General features: G+C 32.6%; 2 protein-coding genes and 1 pseudogene across 14 annotated transcripts in view; 2 read left to right on the top strand and 1 right to left on the bottom strand.

Moving 5' to 3' along the window:
* LOC126724037 (receptor-like protein 13) overlaps positions 1-13,744 on the top strand; it is a 66,139-nt gene extending 52,395 nt beyond the window's left edge. For 4 of the 13 annotated variants that reach the window (XM_050428136.1, XM_050428135.1, XM_050428134.1 and 1 more), the window contains one exon: positions 12,392-13,744. In XM_050428136.1, coding sequence (XP_050284093.1) covers positions 12,392-13,605 — 1,214 coding nt within the window. In that variant the 3' untranslated portion in view covers positions 13,606-13,744. Of the gene's footprint in view, positions 1-5,681; positions 6,332-6,526; positions 6,683-7,271; positions 7,347-7,441; positions 7,589-11,190; positions 11,338-11,443 lie in introns of those variants that run through there. The other 9 variants (XM_050428137.1, XM_050428128.1, XM_050428141.1 and 6 more) reach the window with 7 other exon arrangements.
* The window catches only part of LOC126724045 (receptor-like protein 15), an 81,887-nt pseudogene that overhangs the window by 24,039 nt on the left and 31,649 nt on the right, over positions 1-26,199 (top strand).
* Positions 14,473-24,434, bottom strand: LOC126722797 (chaperone protein dnaJ GFA2, mitochondrial-like). Its single transcript, XM_050425942.1, has 18 exons — positions 24,354-24,434; positions 24,114-24,207; positions 23,757-23,831; positions 23,159-23,241; positions 22,379-22,462; positions 22,255-22,293; positions 21,181-21,267; positions 19,171-19,218; positions 19,018-19,105; positions 18,776-18,844; positions 18,626-18,699; positions 18,064-18,142; positions 17,557-17,654; positions 17,346-17,411; positions 15,977-16,033; positions 15,552-15,600; positions 14,943-15,009; positions 14,473-14,674 (listed from the first exon to the last, which is right to left on the bottom strand). The coding sequence occupies exons 1-18, from the start codon at positions 24,432-24,434 to the stop codon at positions 14,578-14,580; spliced, it is 1,335 nt and encodes a 444-aa protein (XP_050281899.1). The 3' UTR covers positions 14,473-14,577.

Raw genomic sequence — 26,199 nt, 5'->3', positions numbered from 1 at the left:
TAATCCAGGGTTATTTTCCTTTTGAGAGAGATGCACAAGGTGATCACCTTTATGTACAGGAAAATTATATTATGAGATTGTCTCATGGTGCATCTCTCTTACAACATGTGGGTTCTCAGGTGGGGACAATCAAATATGAGAGGAATGGTCCATGAGATTGTTTCATAAGGTAATTTTTTTTCCCCATTGACAAGGAACTTTTTTTTTTTCCTTCCCTTTTTGTTTTATATTGGTTGAAAAAAAAAAAAAAAAAAAAAAAAAACTCTCAAGCGGGTTGGGTGGAAAGATATGATAGGTTGACAAGTCTTCAACTGTCGCATTCTAGGTTATCTCAAATAATGCAAAGGGGGTGGGTGGAAAGATATGATAGGGTTCGAAGTCTTCAACTGTTGCGTTCTAGGTTATCTCAAATAATGCAAAGTTCAAGACAAGTATTCACTATGAAACACTATCCAAGAAGGTAAGCTACAAATTTACTTTTAAATTTCATGGTTCTTAAAAAAAATAAAAATAATAAATAAAATAAAAACACCCTTCATATTATGGAAAATTATTAAGTAATCATGATGTATGAAACACTTTCCAAGAAGGCAGGATACAAATTTAGCTTTAAATTTCATGGTTCTTATAAAGAAAAGCCTTCATATTATGGAAAATTATTAAGTAATCATGGTGTATAATTGACATGGCACTTCAAACCAATAAGAACACCTTGCTTGATTCAAAAATATGACATAACAACAAACAACTTTTCAACTCTTATCCAATGTATCTTTCCACTAATACGTATCATTTGAGAATGTCACATTCATAGAAACAATAAGAAATTAATAACCTCTTTTACTTTAGCATAAATGATAAGAAACTCATTATTTAAAGTAAAAAAAAAAAAATCCTAGAGATGCCTTATTGGTGGAAGCTATGCCAAGTTACTTTTGTGGGAGATCAATGACGCACAAAGTGAAATTATCTTATAAGACAGTTTTATTATGATGTGTCTTTCTTATAACATGTGGGTCTTATAGGTGTATGAGCCTACCAAATATGAGAGGGGCACTTTATGAGATGTTCTAATAAGATACATTCTCCCATGTTGTCCCATGCAATTTAAATGGTGTATTTCTTACAGGTTATCTAATATCAAACACATGATAATTTTTACCTTGGGCCTTTGAGATTTCTCTTTTTCTTTGGAAAATATTAAAGATATTATGCATTTTACCATATAACCTTTACAAATTATGATGATAATAGGTGTGATTGGTGGATTTTAAAAACATAATAATTAAGTGTTTGAATTTTCTTTTTTAATTTTTGGTGATTGGTGACACATTAGTCAGTAATGACAATATAAATTATTATTATTATTATTATTATTATTATTATTATTATTATTATTATTATTATTATTATTATTTATAGTATTCCTAGTATCACTCTTCATGTTTTTGTGTACAAAGATGGAAATTCATCTCCCTAGTTGTTATGTCGTTGCGAGGGCCGGCCCAAGAAAAATTGAGGCTTAAGGCAACAATTTTATTTGAGGTTTTTATTTATTTATTCATTCAAATATCATAAAAAATATCATTATTAAATTTTATATTGTAACTTTATTTTATATTTATTTTTCTAGCTTTTTGATATACAAAATTACTTATTTTATTTTTAAATTTAAGTTTTTCTAACATCTACTTTTAACATTTTTCAAATGATTTTGTATTTACCTTAAATAAAGTGATACATGGTGAAAGAAAACAGAAATCTAATTTCCAATTTGATTTTGAGAGAGAGAGAGAGAGAGAGATTATTTGGTGTATAGTCATGTGAAAGATTGGATGACTAATATTGACATTCCATTGTGTGGGAGAGGGGCATATAAAATATTGAAATCTAAAGTCATTATGAGAAATTAACTTTAATGATAATTTGATGCATTCATATGATTTTATTTTTGTTAAAAAGATTAGGATTTCAAATAAGTTGGGATTTTATTATTCCCACCATTTAGAGGCCTTCTTGAAGTGAGGGAGTTCACATTTTTTTTTCTAATTATAAAAAATAATTATTAATTTAAAATGTTTGCTGCCCTAGCCAATGGCTTAAGTGGCTTCGCCCAGGGGCCAGCCCCGCTCATTGTGCCAATATTTTTTATTTTTTCATGTTGGAGCTATATCCTTATATCTTTTTATAATATCATATCACTTTCATCTCTTTGGTGAAAGCACATATCCTTTGTCTTTTTTTCTTTTCTCAATGAAAGTAAATAATTTTTTCCCACCTTTTATTTTAGTTGGAAAACAATTTCCATGGTGGTGGTTGTAAGGATACAATGTATGCCAAAGTCTTTCAACTCTCATGGTCCAAGTGCAAAGTTCATAATACTAGTGATATAGACTAGCATTTACTATGAAACACTTTCCAAGAAAGCATAGGATATGAATTCATAAAAGGTAGTTAATCTGATGAGGCCTAAGTACTCAACATTTGGGGCACGTTTGGTAGACTGTAATAGGCACTGTAATGTAACAGTTATTCCTATGATTTAGCTATTCAATAGTTTGGTTATGTTTTTATTACAAGAAATAGACATTCCTTATGAATAAGAATTCTTTAAAATGAGGAATAACTATTCCTCTCTAAAAGGATTGTAATAGCTATTCCTTAGTAGATATAATAATTTTTAACATTAATATATTTCTAAATAAATAAACTTTCCATATCCACCTAACAATTATGGAAATAAAAAATCATCAAAAAATAACTCATCTCTCTAAAATTTAAAATATATTATTTTCTAAGAAATATAATTGTAAGAATGAGATATTTCCTAAAATAGATCATAAGTTTTATTCTAATGTTACAACTTACAACCAAACTAATGAATAGGTTTAGTTATTCCATTACAACACATTTTATTCCTGATAATAAAGATTACCATTCCTGTTGTAATCCACATTCAGTGTACCAAACGTACCCTTAGTTAAGTCCAAATCTTCAAAAAAAGGGAAAAGTTAAGGGATGGCCTGACAATTGCCCCCAAAGTCTTTGGCCATAATTTTCCTGAGTTTGTGTATTCTCAGTTAATGCAAAGTTGATAGTATGAATAGACTAGTCATAAGTAAACATTTTCCAAGATAGTGCAAGATACGAAATTAGGATCAACTCCTACCATTCAAACCAAAGACTTTGGCCTCTTCTTGAGTGTTGGTCTTCTTGAGTAGGACATAATTGCAAAATTAAAGACGGAAGAAAACAAATCACTGGAGTGATACCAATGCTATGGGCTAGTCAATCATCACTACAGAACATTTTCTATTAACGCAATATCGAAACCAAAATTTCTAGCCTCTTTTGAGTGTGCGACTTCTTGAGCTTAGGCATTCTCAAATAATTGCAAAGCTCATAATACCAATGCTATGGACTGGTCATTGCTACGAAACATTTCCCATGAAAGCACTATTGAAACCAAAGTTTCCAGTCACTTCTTGAGTGTGCATCTTCTCAAATAATGCAAAATTCATAAATACCATTATCTTGAACTAGTGTTCACTATGAAACCCTTTCCAAGAAGGCACTAATGATATGTTTGGTTTATAGATGACTTTAGAGAGGATGAAAAATAAGAAAGGAGAAAATAGAAGAGAAAATGGTTGGGAGGGAAGGGGGGACATAGAACCAGTGGAGTCCATGTGTCTTTTCTTTAGACTTACCAAAACTCAATCTCCTCCAATTGGAAAGAAAATAAAGAGTGAGGAATTGTTACAGTCAAATGTCTGAACTACCCTCTCCTCTTTATATGTGTTGGTTGCTCTTTCTTTTTCTTTTTCTTTTTTTATTTTTCAAAGGAAGACAAAGTTTTAAATTCAATTTTGAACTACGTGGATATGTGCTTCTTCTGTTTTGCTGTTCCTTTTTTTCTTTTTCTTTTTCTTTTTTTTTTTTAGTTTTTTTGGATGTGAATATATATATATATATATATATATTTTTTTTTTTTTTTTCTGGACATGATTTTTTTTTTTATAATAAATTTAGGTGATTGTCTTTTTTGTCCATAATTTTTGATTAGTTGTTTGTCATTTTTTTTTTAATTGGGAAAGTACAACTGATGCCAAGTCTTTAATCTTTTGTTGACTTTAGGTCTTCTCAAATAATACAAAACTCATAAATAATATCTCATTAACTAGTGTTCACTATGAAACATGAAACCCTTTCCGAGAAGGCGCTACATGCAAGTTGGGAAAGTACGATTGACTTTAGGTCTTCTCAAATAATGCAAAACACTTCATGCAAATAGTATGAACTAATCATCACTAGGAAACATTTTCCAAGAATATATACGAATTCGGAAGGCACCGTCAACGCCTAATTCTCTGACCTCTTCTTGATTTCAGGTATTCTCAAATAATTCAATACTTATAATGGTAATACCAAATGTATAGATAGACTTGGCAATATTGGATTTAACCGGGAGTTAAAACGGATTGACCCATGCATGATCTTTTTTTTTCTTTTTTTCTTTTTTTTCTTTTTTGAGAAAGAATTGACCCATGGTTGACCTGTTTTTTAAAACGTCTTTTTAGTAAACAAATAAAATCATATTTGTTTATAATTTCATACTTTCATTGTTTGGTTTAGTTTTAGGAGCACATTGTGCATAAAAAAAAGGGGGAAGTTAACAAATATAAAGAATAAAAATAAAAAGTCTGCCATGCCATATTTAAAAACCACTTAAGCTATCCAAGTAACCAATCACTACGATACTACGGCACTAGAATTGCATTACCAACAAAACCTAAGCTGCTACAACTATAACTATCTAGAGATAAAGTTCAAAATTGAAAAGAAAAAAAAAAATTGGTTATTTAATTTTAGCATTGGGAAAAAATTGAAAACAAAACCATACTAATCTTGTCTTTTGCCTAAGAATGTGAAAGTTTTGTTGTGCACAAAAAGTTGTTTATATGGATTTGAAAGTAATTTAATTATATAATAGTCATAGTTATAAAATGTTAAATCTTTATTATTGATTTACTTTCATGGTATACTTAAGTTATATTAAAATTTTGTATTGCAAATGAAGTGACTAACAAAACTACTCAACAACTTGAGTTGTAATTTTGCAAGTATAAAGACTTTCAGTGCTAGATTTGCTACTAACGTTGAGTAGATTGAGTGCAATTCATATAAAACATTTACTTATTCTAATTTACTTAGTATGTTATGTTTTATTTTTAATTTAATTATCTCTCAAGGTAATTAATAATAAAACTTTATTTTATTTTACATGCAACTTGAATAGGTGCATCTAGGAAGGTTGATAAGTGATAACTTGAAATGGTCCATGACATCAATTTATAATATTGTGTGTGTGTTATTTTATGGTTACGATATCACTAGTGAAATTTGAATTTGAATTGTGTAAATTATAAATATATACCTTTAAATTGGTTTATTTGAATTTTTAGGTGGTTTGAACCCAAGTGTTGGAATTTGTTAAAGAATTGTGCATTTTCCATTCCAAGTTTGTTGGTTAAAAGATTAGTCTTTTACTTTTTTGGGTAATTATTTGTTGGATGACTTACCAAATGTCAAATATATATATATATATATATATATATTAATCATGTCAAAAAATAGGGGTCGACTCAATCCAACCAAATTTGCAGGACTGGATATAGGTTAGTAATCACTAAATAAGTAAACATTATCTAGGAAGAAAGTCTTTGGTTTCTTGTTGGGTTTTGGTCTTCTAGTCTTCTTGTTTAGTGCCTGCCAACTGTAAGCGAAAGGAAAAAACACGCTTCGCATTTATTGTAATGATGATGTTGACTGTTTGGTAACAGTATATATGTGGGATGCCGGTGGCCTATTTCATCTCAAGATCAGTTGGAATCATAAGTGAGAGAGTTAGACAAAAACTTTGTCAGTCTTACTGTCATAGAAAATCAGGAAAAGAAAAAAGTAATGGAGTTGGGACGTTTTTGGTGGTGGGTAGTGTTAATTTTGGTTCAATTAGGTATGAATGGGTGCTTTGGTTGCTGGGAGCATGAGAGAGCAGCTCTCTTGCAACTCAAAGCTTCCATAAACTCCACAGTTGATATAGATTATTTGCCAACTTGGAATTCAACCCACAAAAAGAGTGATTGCTGTGATTGGGAGGGAGTGAAGTGCAACAACACTACAGGGCATATAATCCAACTTGATTTTATTGAAATGATCCGTTGGGGTACGGAAGATTGGTGTTTAAATGCCTCTTTGTTTCTTCCCTTTGAAGAGCTCCAGTACCTCTATTTGGTTGGCAATCAGATTAGTAGATGGGTCCCAAATGAAGGTATGTTCATGTCTTAAGCAAAGTCAATTGGTAGTGTTTGTCGAAATTATGTTTTACTTCTGCCTTATATTTTTCTTTTTGAATTTTCAAAAAATGAGAAATTAGTTGTGGCTTAGGATTCACTTTATACTATTAAATAGGTTGTGGGAATATATAGTTGTGGACATGGAAACTGAAGCTTCTACTAAATTGTAGGTTTTGAAAGATTCTCAGCGTTGCGCAAGCTGGAGATGCTTTACTTGGCTTATAATCTTTTCAACAACAACATCTTGTCATCGCTCAGTGGAATTTCTTCGCTGAAGATACTAGATTTGCGTGGAAATAAATTGAATGGTTCATTCCACATCCCAGGTAAGTCTCACGGCTAAAATTCACATCAAGTTGCAAAGCGACTGAAAGAGTGCCTCACGCTTGAGGGTGTAAACTTTTGCTTCTTTTTTGTATTTTGAGAATTTCTGCTCTTAGTTATTGAGATTTATGCAACTAAAATCTCACTTTTTTTTCTTGGCTCTTTTAAATTAAATTACCGAAGAGAATCATTATGATTTCAGTTTTAGTTTAAGCAATTGGAATAAATTATGAGAAGTACAAATATTTCTAAATTAATAAAATCGTGAACAAATTTAAAGCCTAATCAATTTGTGGATTTGAAATAATTTGGGTGAAATGTGATTTCAAATTAATTACACAAGTGTTAATCCACTTATGCTAGAGAAAAACTCTCAAAAATCAAATTCATCTTGTGTCGTTATAGTTTATGTCGAACAACAATTAAAAAAAAAATCAATTATTATTTTAGATAATCAATAATTTTAAATAATAAAAAAACAAATAATTTTAAATTATCAAATGCAAATGTAACCTTAAAATAATCCAGTCAAGATCAATTGATGAATATTATGATTTATATATATATATATGTGGAATTCAAACTTCAAAGCATTTAGCAACTTGGAGGAGCTCTACTTGGGTGGCAATGAGATCGATGACTTCGTGACAACAACAACAACAAAAGGTAACGATTGTTTTTTAAAAATATATGTTCATGAATTCAAATCAATTCCTTCTTTTATATGGTATGTCAAATTATCTATTTTACTTTGCCTATAGGTTCAAACAACTTACCTAAGCTGCAAGTCCTAGAGTTGGGTGGGTACAAAGTTAATGCACGAATTTTCAAGTCATTGACCACCTTCACATCATTGAAGATCTTAAGAATGGGAGGAAACAATTTGGAAGGATCGTTTACAACTGAAGGTAAATTGTACCATGGACATTTTACGGTGGTGTTGTTTTGCATTTTTCTTTTTCGTCATTACTGACATAATCTCAGAAAAGCAGAAGCTATAATAAAACCATTTTTTTGTTATTAAATATTGTTCATTTTTTCTGAAACAAAATATATTGAAAATAAATGAAACTGAGTTTTTCCTTTTCTTTTTTTTTTTTTTTTTTTGGTTATAGGGAAGTCAAATACAGAGAGCTAACTCACACTTTTTTTTTTTCCCCTTACCATCATGCTTTATTTTGGTCAAACTTGTTTTCCAATTCCTTTAATATTCTCAATATCTATTTGCATTCCCGCCAATAAAAAGCTTCTTATTCAATCATTATTTGCACATATTTTAAGACCATTCTCATTTGTTAATGCTAGTTTACAATTGTAATAGGGGAACACACCCTATAACATGGTCATGGTGCAACCTCCTCACAGGCGTAATAGACCCCACTTGGTACCTAGTGTTACTTCATATTCATAGGATTTGTTATTCTGTAGATGATTTTTAATGAAATAGTATTTGTGTAAGGATATATCTTTTCCCAACTTATTGGAAAACATTTCGGTTAGAAAGTACTCGAATCATCACAAAGAGGAAAGGCAATCTTTGTGACATCTTTAGATTCGATCGAAGAGGACCCTAGCGAGAAAGAGGAGAAATTTCGAGCGGTATATACCACATCGATCCCACTGTTGGATAAGTTTTAAGGAACTCTATCGGTATTTGATGCCAAGTCGCTATAAGTAGAGATCCAACCGTTATCGCCGATTCAAGTTCCTCAACTACCCGTTCAAGCCTAATCACTAGTCCAATGAGATCGCGAGGCCCACAACTCTTCCAATCCTTTGTTGATTGAGTCTGTGAAGAAAGAGGAAGGAAACCAACCCAAAAGGCAAAATGACACCATTTTAGGTGGTCTTGATCCAATCATAAAATCTAACCCGGCTCATGACACCAATTCGATCCAAGTTCCTTAACTTGGTTCTTCAATTAAGCTCACAATCAAAATTAAACTCACAGCATGCAAACAAATTATATAGCAAACCCAAACCCCAAGCTCAATTTAAAGCTCTGTTGAAAAATTGATTTAGGCCAAATCATTAAGCCCAACCCTACACAAAAACACAACCCATATGGTAGAACTGTTCTACAACTCGATTCACAGCCTAGTGTGGGAACTAAACAGCAAACCGGTTTGGTTCGCCTAACCAGATTCCCAGAATCATACAAAAAGTTTCGTATTGTAAGGGTGTATTAGAAATGTTCATGAATTGTACAATACATAGATGCATATCAATTGAATGATATCATATCATATGTATCAGGAGATACACGAAAACTTGGTTTAAAATGGATTCTTTTACTAAAATTTGGGTTTTAACTTGAGCCCAAATGCTTTTCTACTTGTTTTTAGATATAAAAATTGGGCCACTACTACTTAAGCTCAATACAAAGACCTAGCATGAGCTCCCCCCACCCCCCCCCCCCCCCCCCCCCTTCTCTTTTTGTAAAAATTTTAGACTACACATTTGCGCACATTTAGATTTTCTTTTCCTTGGCTCTCCAACTCCAACTGAAGCCCCTTTGTCTTAAAAAAAAAAAAAAAGTATGCAAATATATAAAATTTTACAATTTCCTTCTTCTAACAAAATAAAAAGGCAAAAAGAGATCAATGAAAGATAATGTGAGAACTAAGAATATTGAGATAAAAGTAATAAAATGAGAGAGAGTTTGAAATGATTATAGAAAAGGGAGAAAGTGAGAAAGAGAGAGTGGCAGAGAACAACGAATAATACTTGCTACAACTGCAATATGAGTTGTCGAGGAGAGCCGAGCTGCTAATGCCACTAAAGAGAAAACACAATCATAGTATCTCTCTGGGTACCATTTTTTAGGAAATATGAAATTAAGGATAATTTTTATGGAATGTGTTGAATGAGTTACGAATTTGAATAATTAATTATTTTTATTTTTTTTTAATAGGCTTTTTGCTAAATATTTTGTTCATTTTTTGTTGTTTGGGCTATTTTTGCTATTATTTGGGGTTTTTTTCTTTCTTTCTTTCTTTCTTTAAGTGGTTATGAATTATGATTGTGGGGTCAAGATTATTTTTGTTGAACACAAATTCTTGGAATTAACAAGTCAAGGTGTACAATATATATTTTTTAGGAGAGACAAAACATATTAATTTAAAAATAATTATGTATATAAATTTTTTTTTCCAAGTATAAATTTTATTTGTTGCAAGTTAGGATGTCCACATCTCCTGAGATTGGCAAATTTATGTTTTTACCCTCACTATTCAAGTGCAATCTCCATTTTACCCTCCAAACCCACCGTTGCCACTCCCTTCCTCTATTATTATATGGTCGAATGAACAATAAGTAGCTTAGTGCAAACCAATTTTATGAATATTGTTTTGGTGCTCATTTCGGTTTGTCAATTGAAACGAAATGTTTTGGTATCAATCTATTTCGGTTTACCGTTTTGAGATTACTATACCCGTAAAAATTAATAATATATGCCTACTCTTTTACCTTAAAAGTAAAAAATAATAATAATAATAATAATAATAATAATAATATGTAGTGAAGTCAGAAGTGGATTAAAAACATTAAGGGAAAATTTTTAACTTATTACTTTATGGAATTCTGGTAAATAAAGGAGAGTCTAGGATTTTTTTTTTTTTTTTTAATTGGTGGGAAGTGTCCTAGAAGTTTCCTTACTCCCTCTAGGCTCTACTACTCAACAAGTGCTTTACCATTCTTCACTTCATCTCCCTAGTTTCTTCCTCATCAGATCTCCTTTCTCCGTCTCTTCACAAACAAATTTCATCCTCCACCAAGGAAGCATTGGCAGGAGCTCAAGAAACACAAGGTCAAGAATACACATACTTAAAGGCAAGGTAACTACTCTAACAAATGCAAGCAATACATGTGGCTCCAATCTCTAGGAAAGCAAATGCTAATGGCGGAGAAGGGCAGTGGCTCAAAGATCAAGCTAAAGGAGAAAATGAGAAATAGTATGGTTCCGAGTTTCAGCGAGAAAACAACATATTTTAGCTTCAAGAAGGGAAATAAAATCCAAAACTCATACCGGGCGATATTCATATTTCGACCGAAATTTTCTGAAACGGACCAAAACGCAGGGAACACCCCAAAATTGACCGAAATTCTATTTGAGCTGGTAATTGTAGCATCAATAAAAAAAATTAAAAAAAAATGATTTAGATGTTATAGAAAAAGGGGAAAAAAAAGGTTTAACAACATGGCTTTTAAAATAAGACTGAGATCTTCAAAAAAAAGCATCATCTCTAGTTGAAATAAATTAATTTCACAATTTGAATTAAATTCTAAAATATGAAAGTATATAGACTGCCACATTACATGGTAGTCTATACTCTATACACTATTATTAGATAAAATAAAATTACTTTCTTTCATAGAATCTTAGTTATGAAAGTGGTCTTGGCTACTTTAACACTTCTGTGTGGTATCTTTATAATTTTCAGCAATTAGTACTAATTTATGCTCTACCATATCAATTAGTACTAATTTAAGCTTTTTGCTTTTGTTTTAGAGTTGAGCAAACTAAACAACCTTGAACAGTTGATGTTGGAGAAATCGTCATTTGATAAAAGTCTTCTTCATAAAATTGGAGTTATGACTTCTCTTAATGTATTGACAATGTCATACTGTGGACTGAATGGCACCTTACCTGACCAAGGTAGGCTCTTTTTTTTTTTTTTTTTTTTTTTTTTTTTTTTTCACAATGATATTGCTTCGAATAATTACAATAGTAGAACCTAATAACTAATTATCACATTATACAGGCTGGTGTGAACTTAAGAAGCTCCAAGAGTTATACCTCAGCAACAATAATTTTGAAGGGAGACTACCTTCATGTATGGCAAACTTGACATCACTCCGGGTATTGGATATCCCTAGCAATCACTTCAATGGGAACATTGTCCAGTCTCCACTATCAAGTTTGACATCACTTGAGTACCTTTCTTTCTATGATAACAACTTCTCAATCTCATCCACATTTTCCTTCCTTTTCAACCTCTCAAATCTTAAGATCCTATTAAGTGATAACAATATATTAGCTTTGGAACCTGACTCTCTTACTTTGATTCCAACCTTCCAATTAAAGGTTCTCAGTTTGTCAAATTGCTTAATTAACATTCACAATAGGACACCTCCCAGATTTCTTCATTACCAATATGATTTGCGAATAATTAAACTCTCTTACAATAAGTTGGTTGGGCAGTTCCCTTACTGGTTGTTAGAGAACAATACAAGATTGGAGATCTTTATTGTAAATTATAACTCTTTCACGGGGCCTTTTATGGTGCCATATGATATTCGTCCCAACATGTTGAGCATAGATATTTCTGATAATTACTTACATGGTCCAATTCCCACAAACCTCGGTTTAATTTTTCCAAATTTAGAATCTTTACAAATGTCTAGAAATAAATTTGAAGGCAATATTCCTTCTTCTTTTGGGAATTTGGTTTTCTTACAGGGTCTAGACTTGTCTGATAATCATTTCTCAGGAACCATACCAATGCATTCCATAATGGGTTGCTACAATTTAGAATTACTCATATTATCAAACAATAGCTTCAGTGGCCAAATATTTCCTACCAATTCTAATTGGACTAAGCTAGGAATTTTACATTTGGACAACAATCACTTCTCAGGCACGCTTCCAACATGGATGGGGAACATGACATATTTAGAAGATATTGTTATGGCCAAAAATCATTTTGAAGGTCCTATTCCAATTGAGTTATGCAAACTCGTTTCTCTTACATTTCTTGACCTTTCGGACAACAATCTTTTTGGCTCTGTTCCATCTTGCTTCAATTCCTCAAGTATCCGTTTTTTTCAATTAAATAAAAATTGCTTGAGCGGTCCAATTCCAAGTTCTTTCCAAAACAACTCCAAACTACTTACACTGAATCTTCGAGATAACCATCTAACTGGAAACATTCCTAATTGGATTGGCAGCCTCTCATCATTGAGAATTCTTCTCTTGAAAGAAAATCATTTAGGAGGTCAAATTCCAATTCAACTATGCCTTTTGCAGAACTTAAACATTTTGGATCTTTCCTACAATAAATTTTCAGGTCTAATTCCTCATTGCTTGAGTAACATTACTTTTGATGCATCTGTCCATGGAACTTCTTTAAGAGGTTTATCTTTTGGGAAAGCTTATTTAAGGAGTTTGTCATTATATTTGAACACAAAGTCAATAATTATCGAAGATCTGCCTGATGATATATCTCCGTTTAATGAATTTGTGAATGTTGAAGAAGAAGTAGAGTTCACAACAAAAACTAGAACTTACTCCTACAAGGGTGACATCCTCGAGTACATGTTTGGAATTGACCTCTCGTGCAACAACCTAGCAGGTAAAATCCCACTGGAACTCGGTAGGATGAGCAGCAACATTCGTGCATTGAACTTGTCACACAATAGTCTATCCGGACCCATCCCGGTAACATTCTCAAATCTAAAGCAAATAGAGAGTCTGGATCTTTCATACAACAATTTGAATGACAAAATTCCACCTCAGTTGACCGAAATGACCTCTCTAGCGGTCTTTAGTGTGGCACACAACAACTTATCAGGCACAACACCAGAGAGAAAAAATCAATTTGGAACATTTGATGAAAGCAATTACGATGGGAACCCTCTCCTGTGTGGACCTCCATTACAGAATAGTTGCACCAAAATGAGACCACCATCTACAATGCCAGTGGATAATGAAGGGGAAGAAGGTGATATTTTCATGGACATGGGTGTCTTCTACATAAGCTTTGTGGTGGCTTACATAACAGTCCTGTTGGGAATTCTTGCAGTTCTTTACATAAATCCATACTGGCGTAGGGCGTGGTTTAACCTCATTGAAGTGTGCATTGACACTTGCTACTGCTTTTTTGTGGTTCATTACCATAAGTTGTTCAATTTCAGCCTTGCATAGCCTTGTATTGCTACTATTTTGTTGTGTTTTATTACCATAAGTTGTTTAATTTCAGACTTGCATAGCCTTGCATTTTAATGATTACATGTATGTGTGTCTCTTCTTGTTGGATTTTGAATCTAAAGATTGAATTTTAATACTACGCTGTGCAAAATCTGTATTTGTTGTGTAATTTTAAAGGACTATGATTGTATTTTTGCATTGTTGCTTTAATTGAATATGTGAGTTATGCAAAGACAGAGAAATACAGCTACCCCCAAGGGACTAGGAGTCTAGCCATGAAGTGCCATGTAAGCGCAAGAAAATCTTAAATCTTGCAAATTATTTCAAAATATTGTCTAACTATTTTTCTACTCACCATGAACTCTGCCAAATCACATAAAACATGCTCATGAATTCACAATGTTCAAAACCAAAATATGGGGACATCCAATCCTATTCACAAGCACTTGTATGATCTGACAGCTCCAAAGAAAACCAATTGAATAATGTTTAGCTTTCTAAATGCTTCAGTAAATATTGAACCATCTATATATTCAAAAGATTTATTCCAAGTGACATCTAAATATCCATGTATGTGACATTATTCATAACATAATACAAAAATGACAAATAAACTGACTTAATGTTCTCGATAGTGAAAAATATTAAAGAAAAATAATAAATATATACAATAACAACTTAGATACTCTAGATGCAAGTGATCAAATGTTATCGCCTCAAATAAAACTACCATTGTGATTTGTTAGGAAAAAATTACACACCCCAAACAACCTTCTCCACACCCCACACACCCCCCCCCCCCCCCCCCAAAAAAAAAAAAAAACACAAGAGAAGGACAAAAACGATCCAGTCACTCATACAAAACTTATAGAGTGGGTGGGTCTTTCAACAATAGATGCTTTTTCTTTAGTTGCCTTAATCCTTTTTTGCTAAGAATTAGCAAACAAATGACACCAATTGGTCTACATTTTACCCTGATGCTCCAGCAGTAGCACGCTTATCATATTCCCCTTGCTCTTCTTTGGCAAACTCTTCAATCAATTCACGTTGCCTTGGGGTCAAATTCCTGCACAAATCAAGCATTTTAATCTACTATAAAAATGAGAGGTTGCAAACACATTCCCATATGATGCTATAATATGACACTTTTTTTCCCATATATAGTCCACACACTGGATTAATGAGAGGTTGCAAACACATTCCCATATGATGCTATAATATGACACTTTTTTTCCCATATATAGTCCACACACTGGATTGAATTGAACCATAAAAATACATTCTGGAGGGTGAAAAATCCTGCAACAACAATGGCTAAGAACAAGGAAACCTACGACGGAATGCTGACATTGAAGTGCACATATTGATCACCAAATGAGTAAGAGTTCCTCGTCTTGATCCCTGCATAAAAACAATGAATTCAGAGGGAAAACACACACAATTTCAATATAAAAAAAGAAAAGAAAATAAAACAAAAGTTTTTACTCTCAAGATATTTAGAATCTTAACAGACAAATAAAATTAATGATATTACATTTAATAAGTTGCTTAACTAGGGTAAAATCATCGAATCCTACATTGAAATGATGGTCAGCAACAAATTGCATATTTTATGTGACTCATGTGGACTCTTAACGTTAGTCATAGAGGATACTCTTCTATCAAATTTTCTTGTTGATTCCTTACTTTAAAATAAAAAAAGAATAAATCATGGCAGTAAGAAAAAACCACATTGACACAAGCTGAGGAAGTTGCTTCAATTAAAATTTTGGGGGTTTATTGATACAAGGAACAAAGTGGCTAAAATGTAAAAGGACCAATTATGTCACACACTATTCTCGATAGAGAGCAGGATGCAAGTGGCAAGCCAAAATAGAATCATTTATCACACACAAATTTTTATAAGTGAACATAATGAAATTTGGCGTGTCTAGCTCACCAACCTTTCTTCTTCAAAACTACCTTCTGACTGGGCTGGGTGCCAGAGCGAACCTAAATATTAGAAATTAGTTAGATCATGATACTATAGAGAACTAGAACAAGAAAGAACCTCTACAAGAAGCCAGTAATCTTAGGCTAAAAGCCAACCCCATAGGAATGACATGGAGGAATAGAGAGATGCTATTTGGCTTTGGTTTTTTCTTGACCCACCAAAGGGACAAGGACATGAAAGAACCTCAACAAACGAACCAGATCTCATTTTGATCCGGTTACCGTCCCATGTGGGGGTCAAGTCCAATAATCAAGTCGCATGAGTTGCTTGAGTAAATTCCAAATGAGCTGACAGAATCTCAACAAAGAAAACAGTCATAAATGAAATTTTCCCATTGCACAATTACTTATTTAAAAAAAAAAACAATAAACAAACCTTGAGGATTACATCTCCTGTGAGAGTTGGGACTTGGATTGTTCCCCCCAAAATTGCCTGCAATCCAATAAACCCAAAAAAAAAAAAAAAAAAAAAAAAAAAAAATTAACTAGATCAAAAATAAAAGTTTTTTTTTTTTTTGACAAGTAATAAAGATTTTATTAACAGAAAAAATGTAATTAAATTATTTTTATCATTCCTTTGACGGCTTTTAGCAATCTAATAATTATAGAAACAAATCAAAAAGTACCTAAATTTTTTTGCTGCCAGAAAATTCCCAAAATTTATCTTTAAGAACATCTATCTTTAGCTTTATATTCCATCTTTTTGAAACCATAATCAATCTACAGACCCTAAAACCTTCTTCCTTAATTGCTAACAGGTGACTGAGGAGGTGTTAAGAAATAGCATAATAGGTGACTTCCTGGAATTCGTCTACAAAACTCAAAAACTCGTTGGAAAATCTTCTGTAAAGATAATTTTCCACATTTTCAAGTATTAGTTCTTATCATTTTTATCACCATACACTTTAGTCCATTTCCAATCTTTGTCCTGGTATACATAGTGAGAAGAAGTACATTGTGGGTACTCTTCTTTCATCCATTAAATATATACTATTTGAGATGTTTCTGTCCATAGGACAGAAAATAGGCTGACCTCCAAAAATGTTGATTGTTAAGAATATATATGAATCACCAGGTTAGTTTCCCATGTGTCTTGACATTTAAGTTTAACCTCTATTCACTTCGTAATTGCAGATTACTAAATTGCCCATTAGTCCAATATCTAGTAAGTGTAAGTTATACATTAATGTTGAAAAATGACAAGCTTCGTAGACAGTGGCTGCAAAACTTCTTTGACAATTATTTAAGCCAATTTTGATTATGTAGGTGCATTTTGTTAGAATTTGGATGTGTCAATTTGAACAATTAGGCATTTTGGTATTTATCAAACTATTAGTACTAGATTATTTTGTAGGTTAAACTATTTGGCCTATGTGGCATTTTGAACTATTTAAAATGGAGCTTATGCTTATTTTGAATTATGAGAATTACTATCCATATATATGAGCAAGATGATGGGTAAAAAATGAGATAGTTTTCCAAAAAATGCTCTTTGGAAAATGACTCATTTTTCAAAAAACGTTAATGCTGAAACAAACAAAGCATAAATATTCACAATAAAGTCAAAGATAATTTTAGCTTAGGCATGAAGCTTTTTCTCAGCAAAGACCTGAATGCAATTAATATTTCCTAACGCTAAACACAATAGCTATTTTATTCAAAAATCTCATACAACGCACTGTTCAAGACATCCATGCACTACTGGCCACCGATGCCTACAAAATGAAGACATTGGAAAGCATTACCTGAGTAATACTCAAAACAGCATCTACATGAATGTCAGCACCTTCTCTTCGGAAAACAGGATCTTCGTGAACCTGCAGAGAAGAAAATGATATTTTACAGTTTAGGGGTTGGGGGGAAGGCATCCAAGCAGTGAAGTAGCCACTAAAAATAAACAAATGATGACACACTAAACATATATATATATATATATATATATATATATATATATATAGTTAACTTAATGACAATATAAAGATCACCAGGTTGATTTCCATCAGGATCTGCTCCACCACTTCTACTCACCTTTATGGTCTCATCATTATCTACTCCTGCAAATGGCAAAGGAGGAGAGTCAAGCATCTATAAAAACTAGCATATACAAAACCTATAAAACCAGTTTTTTTTTCTTTTCTTCTTAAAGCTTAAAAAACGACATCTGATTTTTGCTACCTGATGCAAACAGACCTGTAATTATAAAATAAAGCCTGCAAACCCATCCATTTCATTAGCAAATGCCAACTCTACCATATCCTAACAAACCATAAACAAATTTTAAGGCCTGAATTGATAAGATCATGCATTAGACTTAGTAGCAGAGGAGTTTATTCCACACCAAGCTAGGATAAGAATAGCTTGACAACAGCACGGAATTTTTGCAATGCAACCACCAGATCCTAAAAAAAACAAAAAAAACAAAAATAATTTTTCAAAAAAATCATAAAATAAAAAAAGAAATACCTGGCACGATATTAAGCTTGGCTGACTTCGTTCCTAATACAACTCGCCTTCCTTTGCATGACTTGTAGATATACTTAGGCTCTGGAAAAAAAAAAAAAATTAACTGGTATTAGAGACTTAGAAAAACCATGAACACTTTATCTCTAATATAACAAACCAGTTAAAAAAAAAAAAAATAGGGATAGAAATATATAATATAGTAAACTTTGCACCAACCATCATACATAATCAACACAAATGGAAGTGAAGAAACCACTTAATATCAATGCCTAATAAACACACAGATATATATATATCTGTGTGAGAAGCCAAAAACCAATTAGAAAGGTAAACAATGCCAACCTATAATCATGAATTAATAACTTAAATTCTGTCAACCATCATTCCTTTTATGTTACAAAAAAAGTATTTTCCAAAGAGACATTATGAAACATCCATAGAAAAGTGAGAAACAATTAAATTGATGATCTTTTTTTTTTTTTTTTTTTTAAAGTGCAATTCAATTGATTACTTTCATATTTACGTTAATGATTGCGTGTAAATTCAAATAAATGCAACATACTGGCACAATTTCCCGTTCTCCATGACACTGAGGACAAGTAATCTGCACCATAAATGGGCCCTGTTGCATGATATCTGGATAGGCAGCCAAACATCAAGTTAAAAATGTAAATTTATCCAGCGAGTACATTTTTCTTCTTCCTAGCAAAACTGACCATTCCTAAGCCTTTACAGCAAGTACATTTTTCAGGTTTGACTCCAGGGGCAACACCACGCCCACCTGCAAAACTCCAGAAACAGAATAAAATCTTACATTGGGAACCTTTCCTCCAAACTAAATTCACTCTACCAACCAAACAGAGCAAAGCAACCAAAATTCTGGAAAAATATCTGCCAGCAGTAAAACTGCAGAATCATTTGAAACACTTGATTAGTGAATAAAAACCACCATACCACAAGGTTCACATGGCAAATGAGTTTGAAATGTCACTGTCTTGGTGCTTCCCTGAACAGCCTCCATAAAGGATAGTTCAAGAGATAGCTGTGATCATTAATCAATGATGAAAACATAAAAACCAATGATATGTGCATAAACAGCAAGCAAACCTTGACATCTTCACCGCCATGTCTACGACCAAAGAGGTCTTTGAATATCTGATCTCCATAGTAGAGAATGCCACAGCATGCAAATTGAAATATTGCATTAGATTTCAAAGGTGAAATTAGCATCCTTAAAAAAAAAAAAAAAAAAAAAAACTACAAATGCAGACAATGTTTACAATACATCATCATCCCATCCTTAAACCAAACTATGGACATTAGCATAAACAGCAAAGCTACAAATGCAGATAATGTTTCCAATAGGCTTTCTAAGAATTATAATTAAAGCTTTGTTTGGTTTGCACGTCCGTGTTTCAGGCCTCTTCTTTTTTTATTTTTTAAACCAGCGCCTATTGCACTGTTCATGGCATGAACATTGCAAATAGGCATGCAGACAGTAATTTTAAAAGTGAACAATAACTGGAAAATGATTTTTTTTTATTTTTTCAGTTTTCAGCAAAATAAGCGATATCTAAACGCATACTAAATGTATTTATCCCAAAAAAATATATATATAATCAAGTGTATGATGAAATTGTCGTGGAACTTATGGATGCAACTCAGTAAGATTTGTTTGTCCATGGCCTTACTATTATGGTGCAGGTACTTATGCATTAATGGAGCAAGTGAAGATGGACCACTTATCAGGTGGCAAATGCATTAGCAAGAGGCCACGAAGCAAAGACAGGATACTATGTACAATTATGTGACCCTTGCCTTTTTTTCCTTAGTAGTAGATGCAGACTTGGTGGGAGTTTGCTTCCCTAGCATTTGTGGTGTGAACAATTTTTGAATTCTATAAATGTTGTTTAGTACCAAAACAAGCAATGCCCAAATTTTCAATACAACTAAAACTGAAGAAGGCAGCACTCAAGGAAAAAAAAAAAAAAAGAAGAGAGAGAGAGAGATTTAAGTAGCACTTATACAATAAAAAAATTGACAAAATAAAGCCACAAATCGATAAAACTAAAACCAGTAGAACAATTTTGAAAGAATGTGTTAGGACATATGTCACTATTTTATATAATTGGCTAATTCTTTGACAAAACGCACTTTACTTGTATTTGGGTAGATCTAGAATGTGTTTAATACTTCAAGAAACTTTGTTTCAAGATCAAGTGTTGAAGCAATGCAAGTCTGTCCAAGATTCAAGTCTGTTCAAGATTCAAGTTTGAAAAGTGCCTATGATTAAAGCTTAACAACTAGTCATCTATCGAGTTTGAAGAGTTGTTCCAGCCCCAAGGCTCGACAGCAGCTCGACAGATAGCCATCTGTCGAGGTTTATGAAAAACAGAATTTTTGTTCTGTTTTGACTCTAATCCGTGATTATGTGTTTGAACTTTCTTTTTTCATAACCCTAGATATATAAAATGATTATTTTAAGGACCGTCAAAGGTGGAACACATTGCACAAGTGTTGAGCAAAGTTTGTTCAAGCAAATTGTGATCGGAGACACAGTTTTGCCCTAGTTCATCGTTCTTCTGAAGAAATTGCTGTGTTTGTGCACCATAGGGTTTTGTGGCTAAGCATCTTCTTGATCTTCATCGTTTGGATGAACTGAAGAACTTTGCAGCCAACAACCTTCTCTAGTTGGTGATTGAAGTCGCATACTGGGATCCACGCAATTGGTTAGTCACGTACTAGAAGTCTTGCATTATAAGGAGAAATTGTTACTACAGAATATGTCCAATTGGGTATTGGAATAAGGGTTAAATTGTAGGTTGGTATAAGGTACTGGGATTCCTTTACTTGTAACCGCTTGTTGTGATAATAATGGATTCTCGGGAGTGGTAACCTTAAAATCACCCGATAGGGTTTTTGCCATGTTGGTTTTCCCTATTTGTAAATAAATCGTCATGTCAATTTAATTTCTGCAGCACTTTAGTTAATTGGTGATTTGTTTGTGTTACCACGCACTTTGTATGTTAATTAACTTAATTAATTCATTTGGCTAAATTAATTGGTTAATTTATCATTAGGGGTCAATTCGTTTTTGGCCTATCAAAATGTACTTACATTGTCTTGGAAGAAATCTTTAAATGGATTATGAAAATCATTGGGAACACCACTGTCTCCTTGTTGTACATATGCCTCATGGCCAACCTATAAGATAGTGTGTACAGAAAATGTAACTACAGATAAAGACTAAAGTGATAGGAAGAAAAGTGCTGAATTATGTTAAAAATGGAAAGCTAATGTAGTTTCTAAAATGCACAATTAAGTAGTATTATACAGAGTAGTTTTACTGAGATGCTAATATAAAGGCAAAGCAAGTTGGTTTGCTCACTCAAATAAAAAATTAAACAGAATAATTCATCAAGTTTAGCAAAATTAAGATTTTCAACATGTGATTAAAGCCCACTTTCCACAGTAAATGAGTTTGATTTTCAATGTCGGACTATAGTTGTTCATCCCAGTAACTAAGAACTACAATTGTATGCATGATATTTTGGATTGAACACATACCATCTGCCATTGAAATCTAAAAGGGTGTGCGTGCGTGTATTTAAGCTCCAAGTTGTTGTAACAGCCCAATTGTGGGCACAGGTTTATACAAAACCAACAGTTTAATGGATTTGACTGGGTTTGCTTCTTGTGAGCTTATCAAACTGGTTCAGTATCCCATTCAGGGGTTTTAGTCTGCAATTGAAGAACACGAATTCCCTCATGCAAAAAGATAACAAAACTCCAAGGTTATAGAAAAGGGAAGAATGCTCTTAAGAACAGTGTTAACAGAACTCCCAACCCATAAGGAACAAGAAATACTCTTCCAATAATGCCCATATTGTATATAGGACATCTTTCAAAGGTTTATACTATGAAAAGAATATGACCATGCAGTTAGAAAGGTTTAATTCCATGCAAGTTTTTCCTATCCTTTTTTGTGTTATCCAGAAAATGACCTCTATCCAATTACTTTTCAAACAATAGGATCAACAAGAATTTCAAACCCAAGGAGTTTGCATGGTAACAGGAAATTACTATTATTCAAATCCACCAGAAATATTCCAGCAGAAAGCCGGTCAACATATAATTGTAAGTTAACAAAAGCTATAACTTCGAGGGGAGGGGGGAGATTAAATGTGAAACCTGATCATATTGTTGTCGCTTCTCATCATCTTTCAAAACCTACAACAACAATAAGAATAATAGATTAGATTAAAAAGTCTTGACAAGGTGTCTAGGAGATTCTAAAGTCAAAATAAAATAAAACCTCATATGCTCTTTGAACTTCTTGAAACTTTTTCTCAGCTTCAGGATCATCTTTATTTGTATCTGGAGGCAGATTCTTCGCAAGCTGCAGAACAATGCCAGATTAACCAAAAAATCATAATAAATGGAGGCAATTAAAAGCAAAAAACACAAAGTTAAGATAAACAGACTATACTGTCCTAGCAAACTACACAAATCATAAGGCTGCCTACCAATCACCTCCCAAACCACAAAAAGTGGGATTTTTGTGCACTAGGTGTGGCCTTTTTTTCCTTCTTACAGTAATGAATATGAATAAGTTTTATTCATTTACATCAATACATATGAAAATACCTTTTTTCCCTCCTACCATAGAAACCAGCATGCTATATCATTCATTCTTTAAGATTTCAGAAAAAAAGATTCACATCTCCATCTAAAATGTTAAGTGTTTCAAAAATATAACAAAGAAAACAATAATGCCACACTCGAAATATTCAAGGTATAACATTGCAGTGATCCATACATGCAGATTTTCTCTCTTTAAATTTTCAGTGCTCTTCTTCATTCTATAATTAAAGAAACGATCATGCCAATGTGTGATCAACAAATCAGTGGTAAATATTACTCATCAAAAAAGAAAAAAATCAGAGTAAAAATCGGTATTCTTTATCCATGTTCTACATACATAATAGATATATACCATACAAACCAGCCAGAAATTTTCCATGAATTTCTATATAAAAATGTGATATTAAAGAGGAAGGGGGAAAATAAACAAGAGACAAGGCAAACAACCTACCCCATAATAAGCTTTTTTAATCTCAGATGCATTTGCATTCCTGCTCACACCAAGTACATCATAATAATCTCTCCCCATAGGCGCTGATAAAAATAAATAAATCAATACAAATGCAGTAAATATTTTCCTCAGTTTATTTTCATCATCAAATATTAAGTAATAAACAAATTACAACATTCATAGAGCAAGGAAGAAGACAAAAAGAGTCAGTGGCACATTATGCTCCAGAAATTTTCTGAAAACTTTTTGACCAAAAAAGAAAAAAAAAAAAAAATCTATCTATCTAGGTTGACATGATAGAGGGGGAACATACTCTTCAGCAAAAATATTCTGATGAACAAATTATCAGAGGAAAACATATCATCGATCAAATATTCAAAGTGCAATTATGAATATTGATCAAATAGTAAATAATGTCCAATTAACGTGATTTTTGGCATGCATGTTAAGAATATAAAGAACATATAATCTAATGTTGGATTTTCAAATTATTTATCCAATAAAAAGTTATTAGATGGTGGAACATGTGTAACTTGATCTCATCTCATTCATATAGACACATATATAAGTGTAAGTGTGGTGAGTTCGTATTCACTACCAGTGCCATGAATTAATCTAGCTGAGCCAAAATTGGCATTCAGAGCTCCCAATAACAACCAATTTTTCTGACTAACTGCATATCACAATACACAAAATATTAGCTCAATATTATTAAAATTATACTATATTCAAATAAATTAATCCAATAATCAGTACAAAAACAAGCACACTGCTCACTTTGTTGCAAACAACACTCAAGAAACGAAAGCTTAATAAAACAAGAATTGAACCTGACAAATAAAATCCTAATTTGAAATGGGATATTGGGTATTATTCATTCAAACTTCAAAAAAATTCAATTTTATTTTCATATTCCCAAATTCTCAAAACCCCAACAACCAAAAATTGAAGTTACCATTTTTGGAAGTGTAATTCCCAAGAATCCGAGAAGGGTTACAAACCCCAGAAATGAAATTCCTATATGCCCCTTTACACACGGTCTTGTATATCTGCAAGATTCAAAACCCCACAAAACCAACCAACCAAAAATTCAAACTTTTTTCACAAACCCACCAAAAAAATTAGGGAATTGATTTGAAAATTGAAGTGGGATTGAAGAAAGAGAGCGACGAGCGAGGCCCGTACTATGTCATGCTTGTGTTTCTAGATGCTGCTTTGGTGTGAATATAGCTGCTATAGTTGAAGCAACAAATTGAGTTATACACTTAACCCCCATTTCTAGCAATTTGCCTATTTCTTGCAGTAAAGGTCGCCATACTTGAAATCGTAACTCTGTGTGTTCTCGCTCTCTTTCTCTCCTTTTTATTTTTATTTTTTTTTTATGGATATGGTTCCAGAGTAGCACCTCCATCATGCCTATGGTCCGTTTCTTGTGTCATTATTATTTCTGGTTTACTTTGTGCAACCATGACTTCTATGACTCATTTTACTCCGTGTGTGTTTTCGGAAGGCATCTTATATTATATACCATACTAGTTGTTAACGTGTGTGATGCACACGAAAGTTTGACAAAAAAAATAGTTATATGATATTTAAACCGGGAAAATTGCATTGAGCTCCCTCCTAATTTTAGATTGTACAATAACCTCTTTTACTTACAAAATAAGTTGCATTCACCTCCCCTACACCTTAACACCATTAAATCCACTATGGAAATGGATATATTGAAGCTTTTTACTTCCACTTTTTATTTGAAATTCCCATTTTACACTCACTTAAAAATGGTAAAATTTCTCTTTTACCCTTTACTCACTTCTATATTTCTGTCTGGTATCTTGATATGTTTTGTAGTTACTACTTCATGTTCTATCATATTGATCACTTTTTGTCAATTTACATACCTCTAATTTTTTTTTTTTTTTTTAAGAGTTAGGTAAACTAAACAACTTCAAGCAGTTGTATTTGGATTGTTCATCGATTGATAAAAGCTTTCTTCATAAAATAATTAGAGTTATGACTTCTCTTAATGTGTATTGTCAATGAGCGGTTGTGGACTGAAGGGCACCTTACCTGCCGAAGGTAGGTTTTTTTTCACAATAATATTGCTTAGACTAATTAGAATAGTTTCTTTAAAAAAATTATAATTACAATAGTAGAACCTAATAACTAATTTACCGGCTGGTGTGAACATAAGAAGCTCCAAGAGTTAGACCTCAACGACAATAAATTTGGAAGGGAGACTACCTTCATATATGGCAAACTTGACATCACTTGAGTACCTTTCTTTCTCAAATAACAACTTCTTGATCCCATCCACATTTTCCTTCATTTTCAACCTCTCAAATCTGAAGATCCAATTATGTGATAACAATATATCAGCTCCGGAACCTACTCTCTTACTTGGATGCAAACTATACTGGACCTGGATCCAGATTCCGTATCTTGAGACCAGAACTAATTACTGCCTTTTGCCAGGTAAGTAATGACATTCTGATATTAACTACACTTTGGAACTTGTTTTATATGTTCCATTTTTAATATAAACGTTTGCTTTTATGGGAGAAGGCCCAAGCTAAAGAAAGGTCAAAATTTAAGTCTGAAGGAGATGCTCATGTGACCAGTGATTCTTCAACAGTTGCAGGTGTTAAAGAACAGGTGAGAAGAGTGGCAAATGCAACCGCAGCTTTTGATTGCTGTATAGTGGTGTTTTTGTTAGGAGTGTATTGCATCCTTGAAAGTTTATTCGGTGATTAAATATTTATTTATATTTTATTGGTTTGTCTCTTTATTTCCCCACCTTGTATTCTTGGACTACCTACTGCTAACTCACTTTATGTGCCAATTATATATGTTGCGGTATGATTCACAATGGAATTAGCAGTGATTTGAACTTTTTGTGTGTGTAATGCATGCGTGTTTATTAAATGACAATATCTCCATGCCCCTGAATTAGCAGAATCTGTCATGTTTGTGTTTCTAGAAGCTGCTTTAGTGTGAATATAGCTGCTATAGTTGAAGCAACAAATTGAGTTATACACTTA

The sequence above is a fragment of the Quercus robur genome, chromosome 4, assembly GCF_932294415.1.
Source record: "Quercus robur chromosome 4, dhQueRobu3.1, whole genome shotgun sequence".
In the NCBI taxonomy this organism is placed as follows: domain Eukaryota; kingdom Viridiplantae; phylum Streptophyta; class Magnoliopsida; order Fagales; family Fagaceae; genus Quercus; species Quercus robur.
Note: the sequence above shows the minus strand (reverse complement) of the source record. Positions and strands in the feature narration are given on the sequence as shown.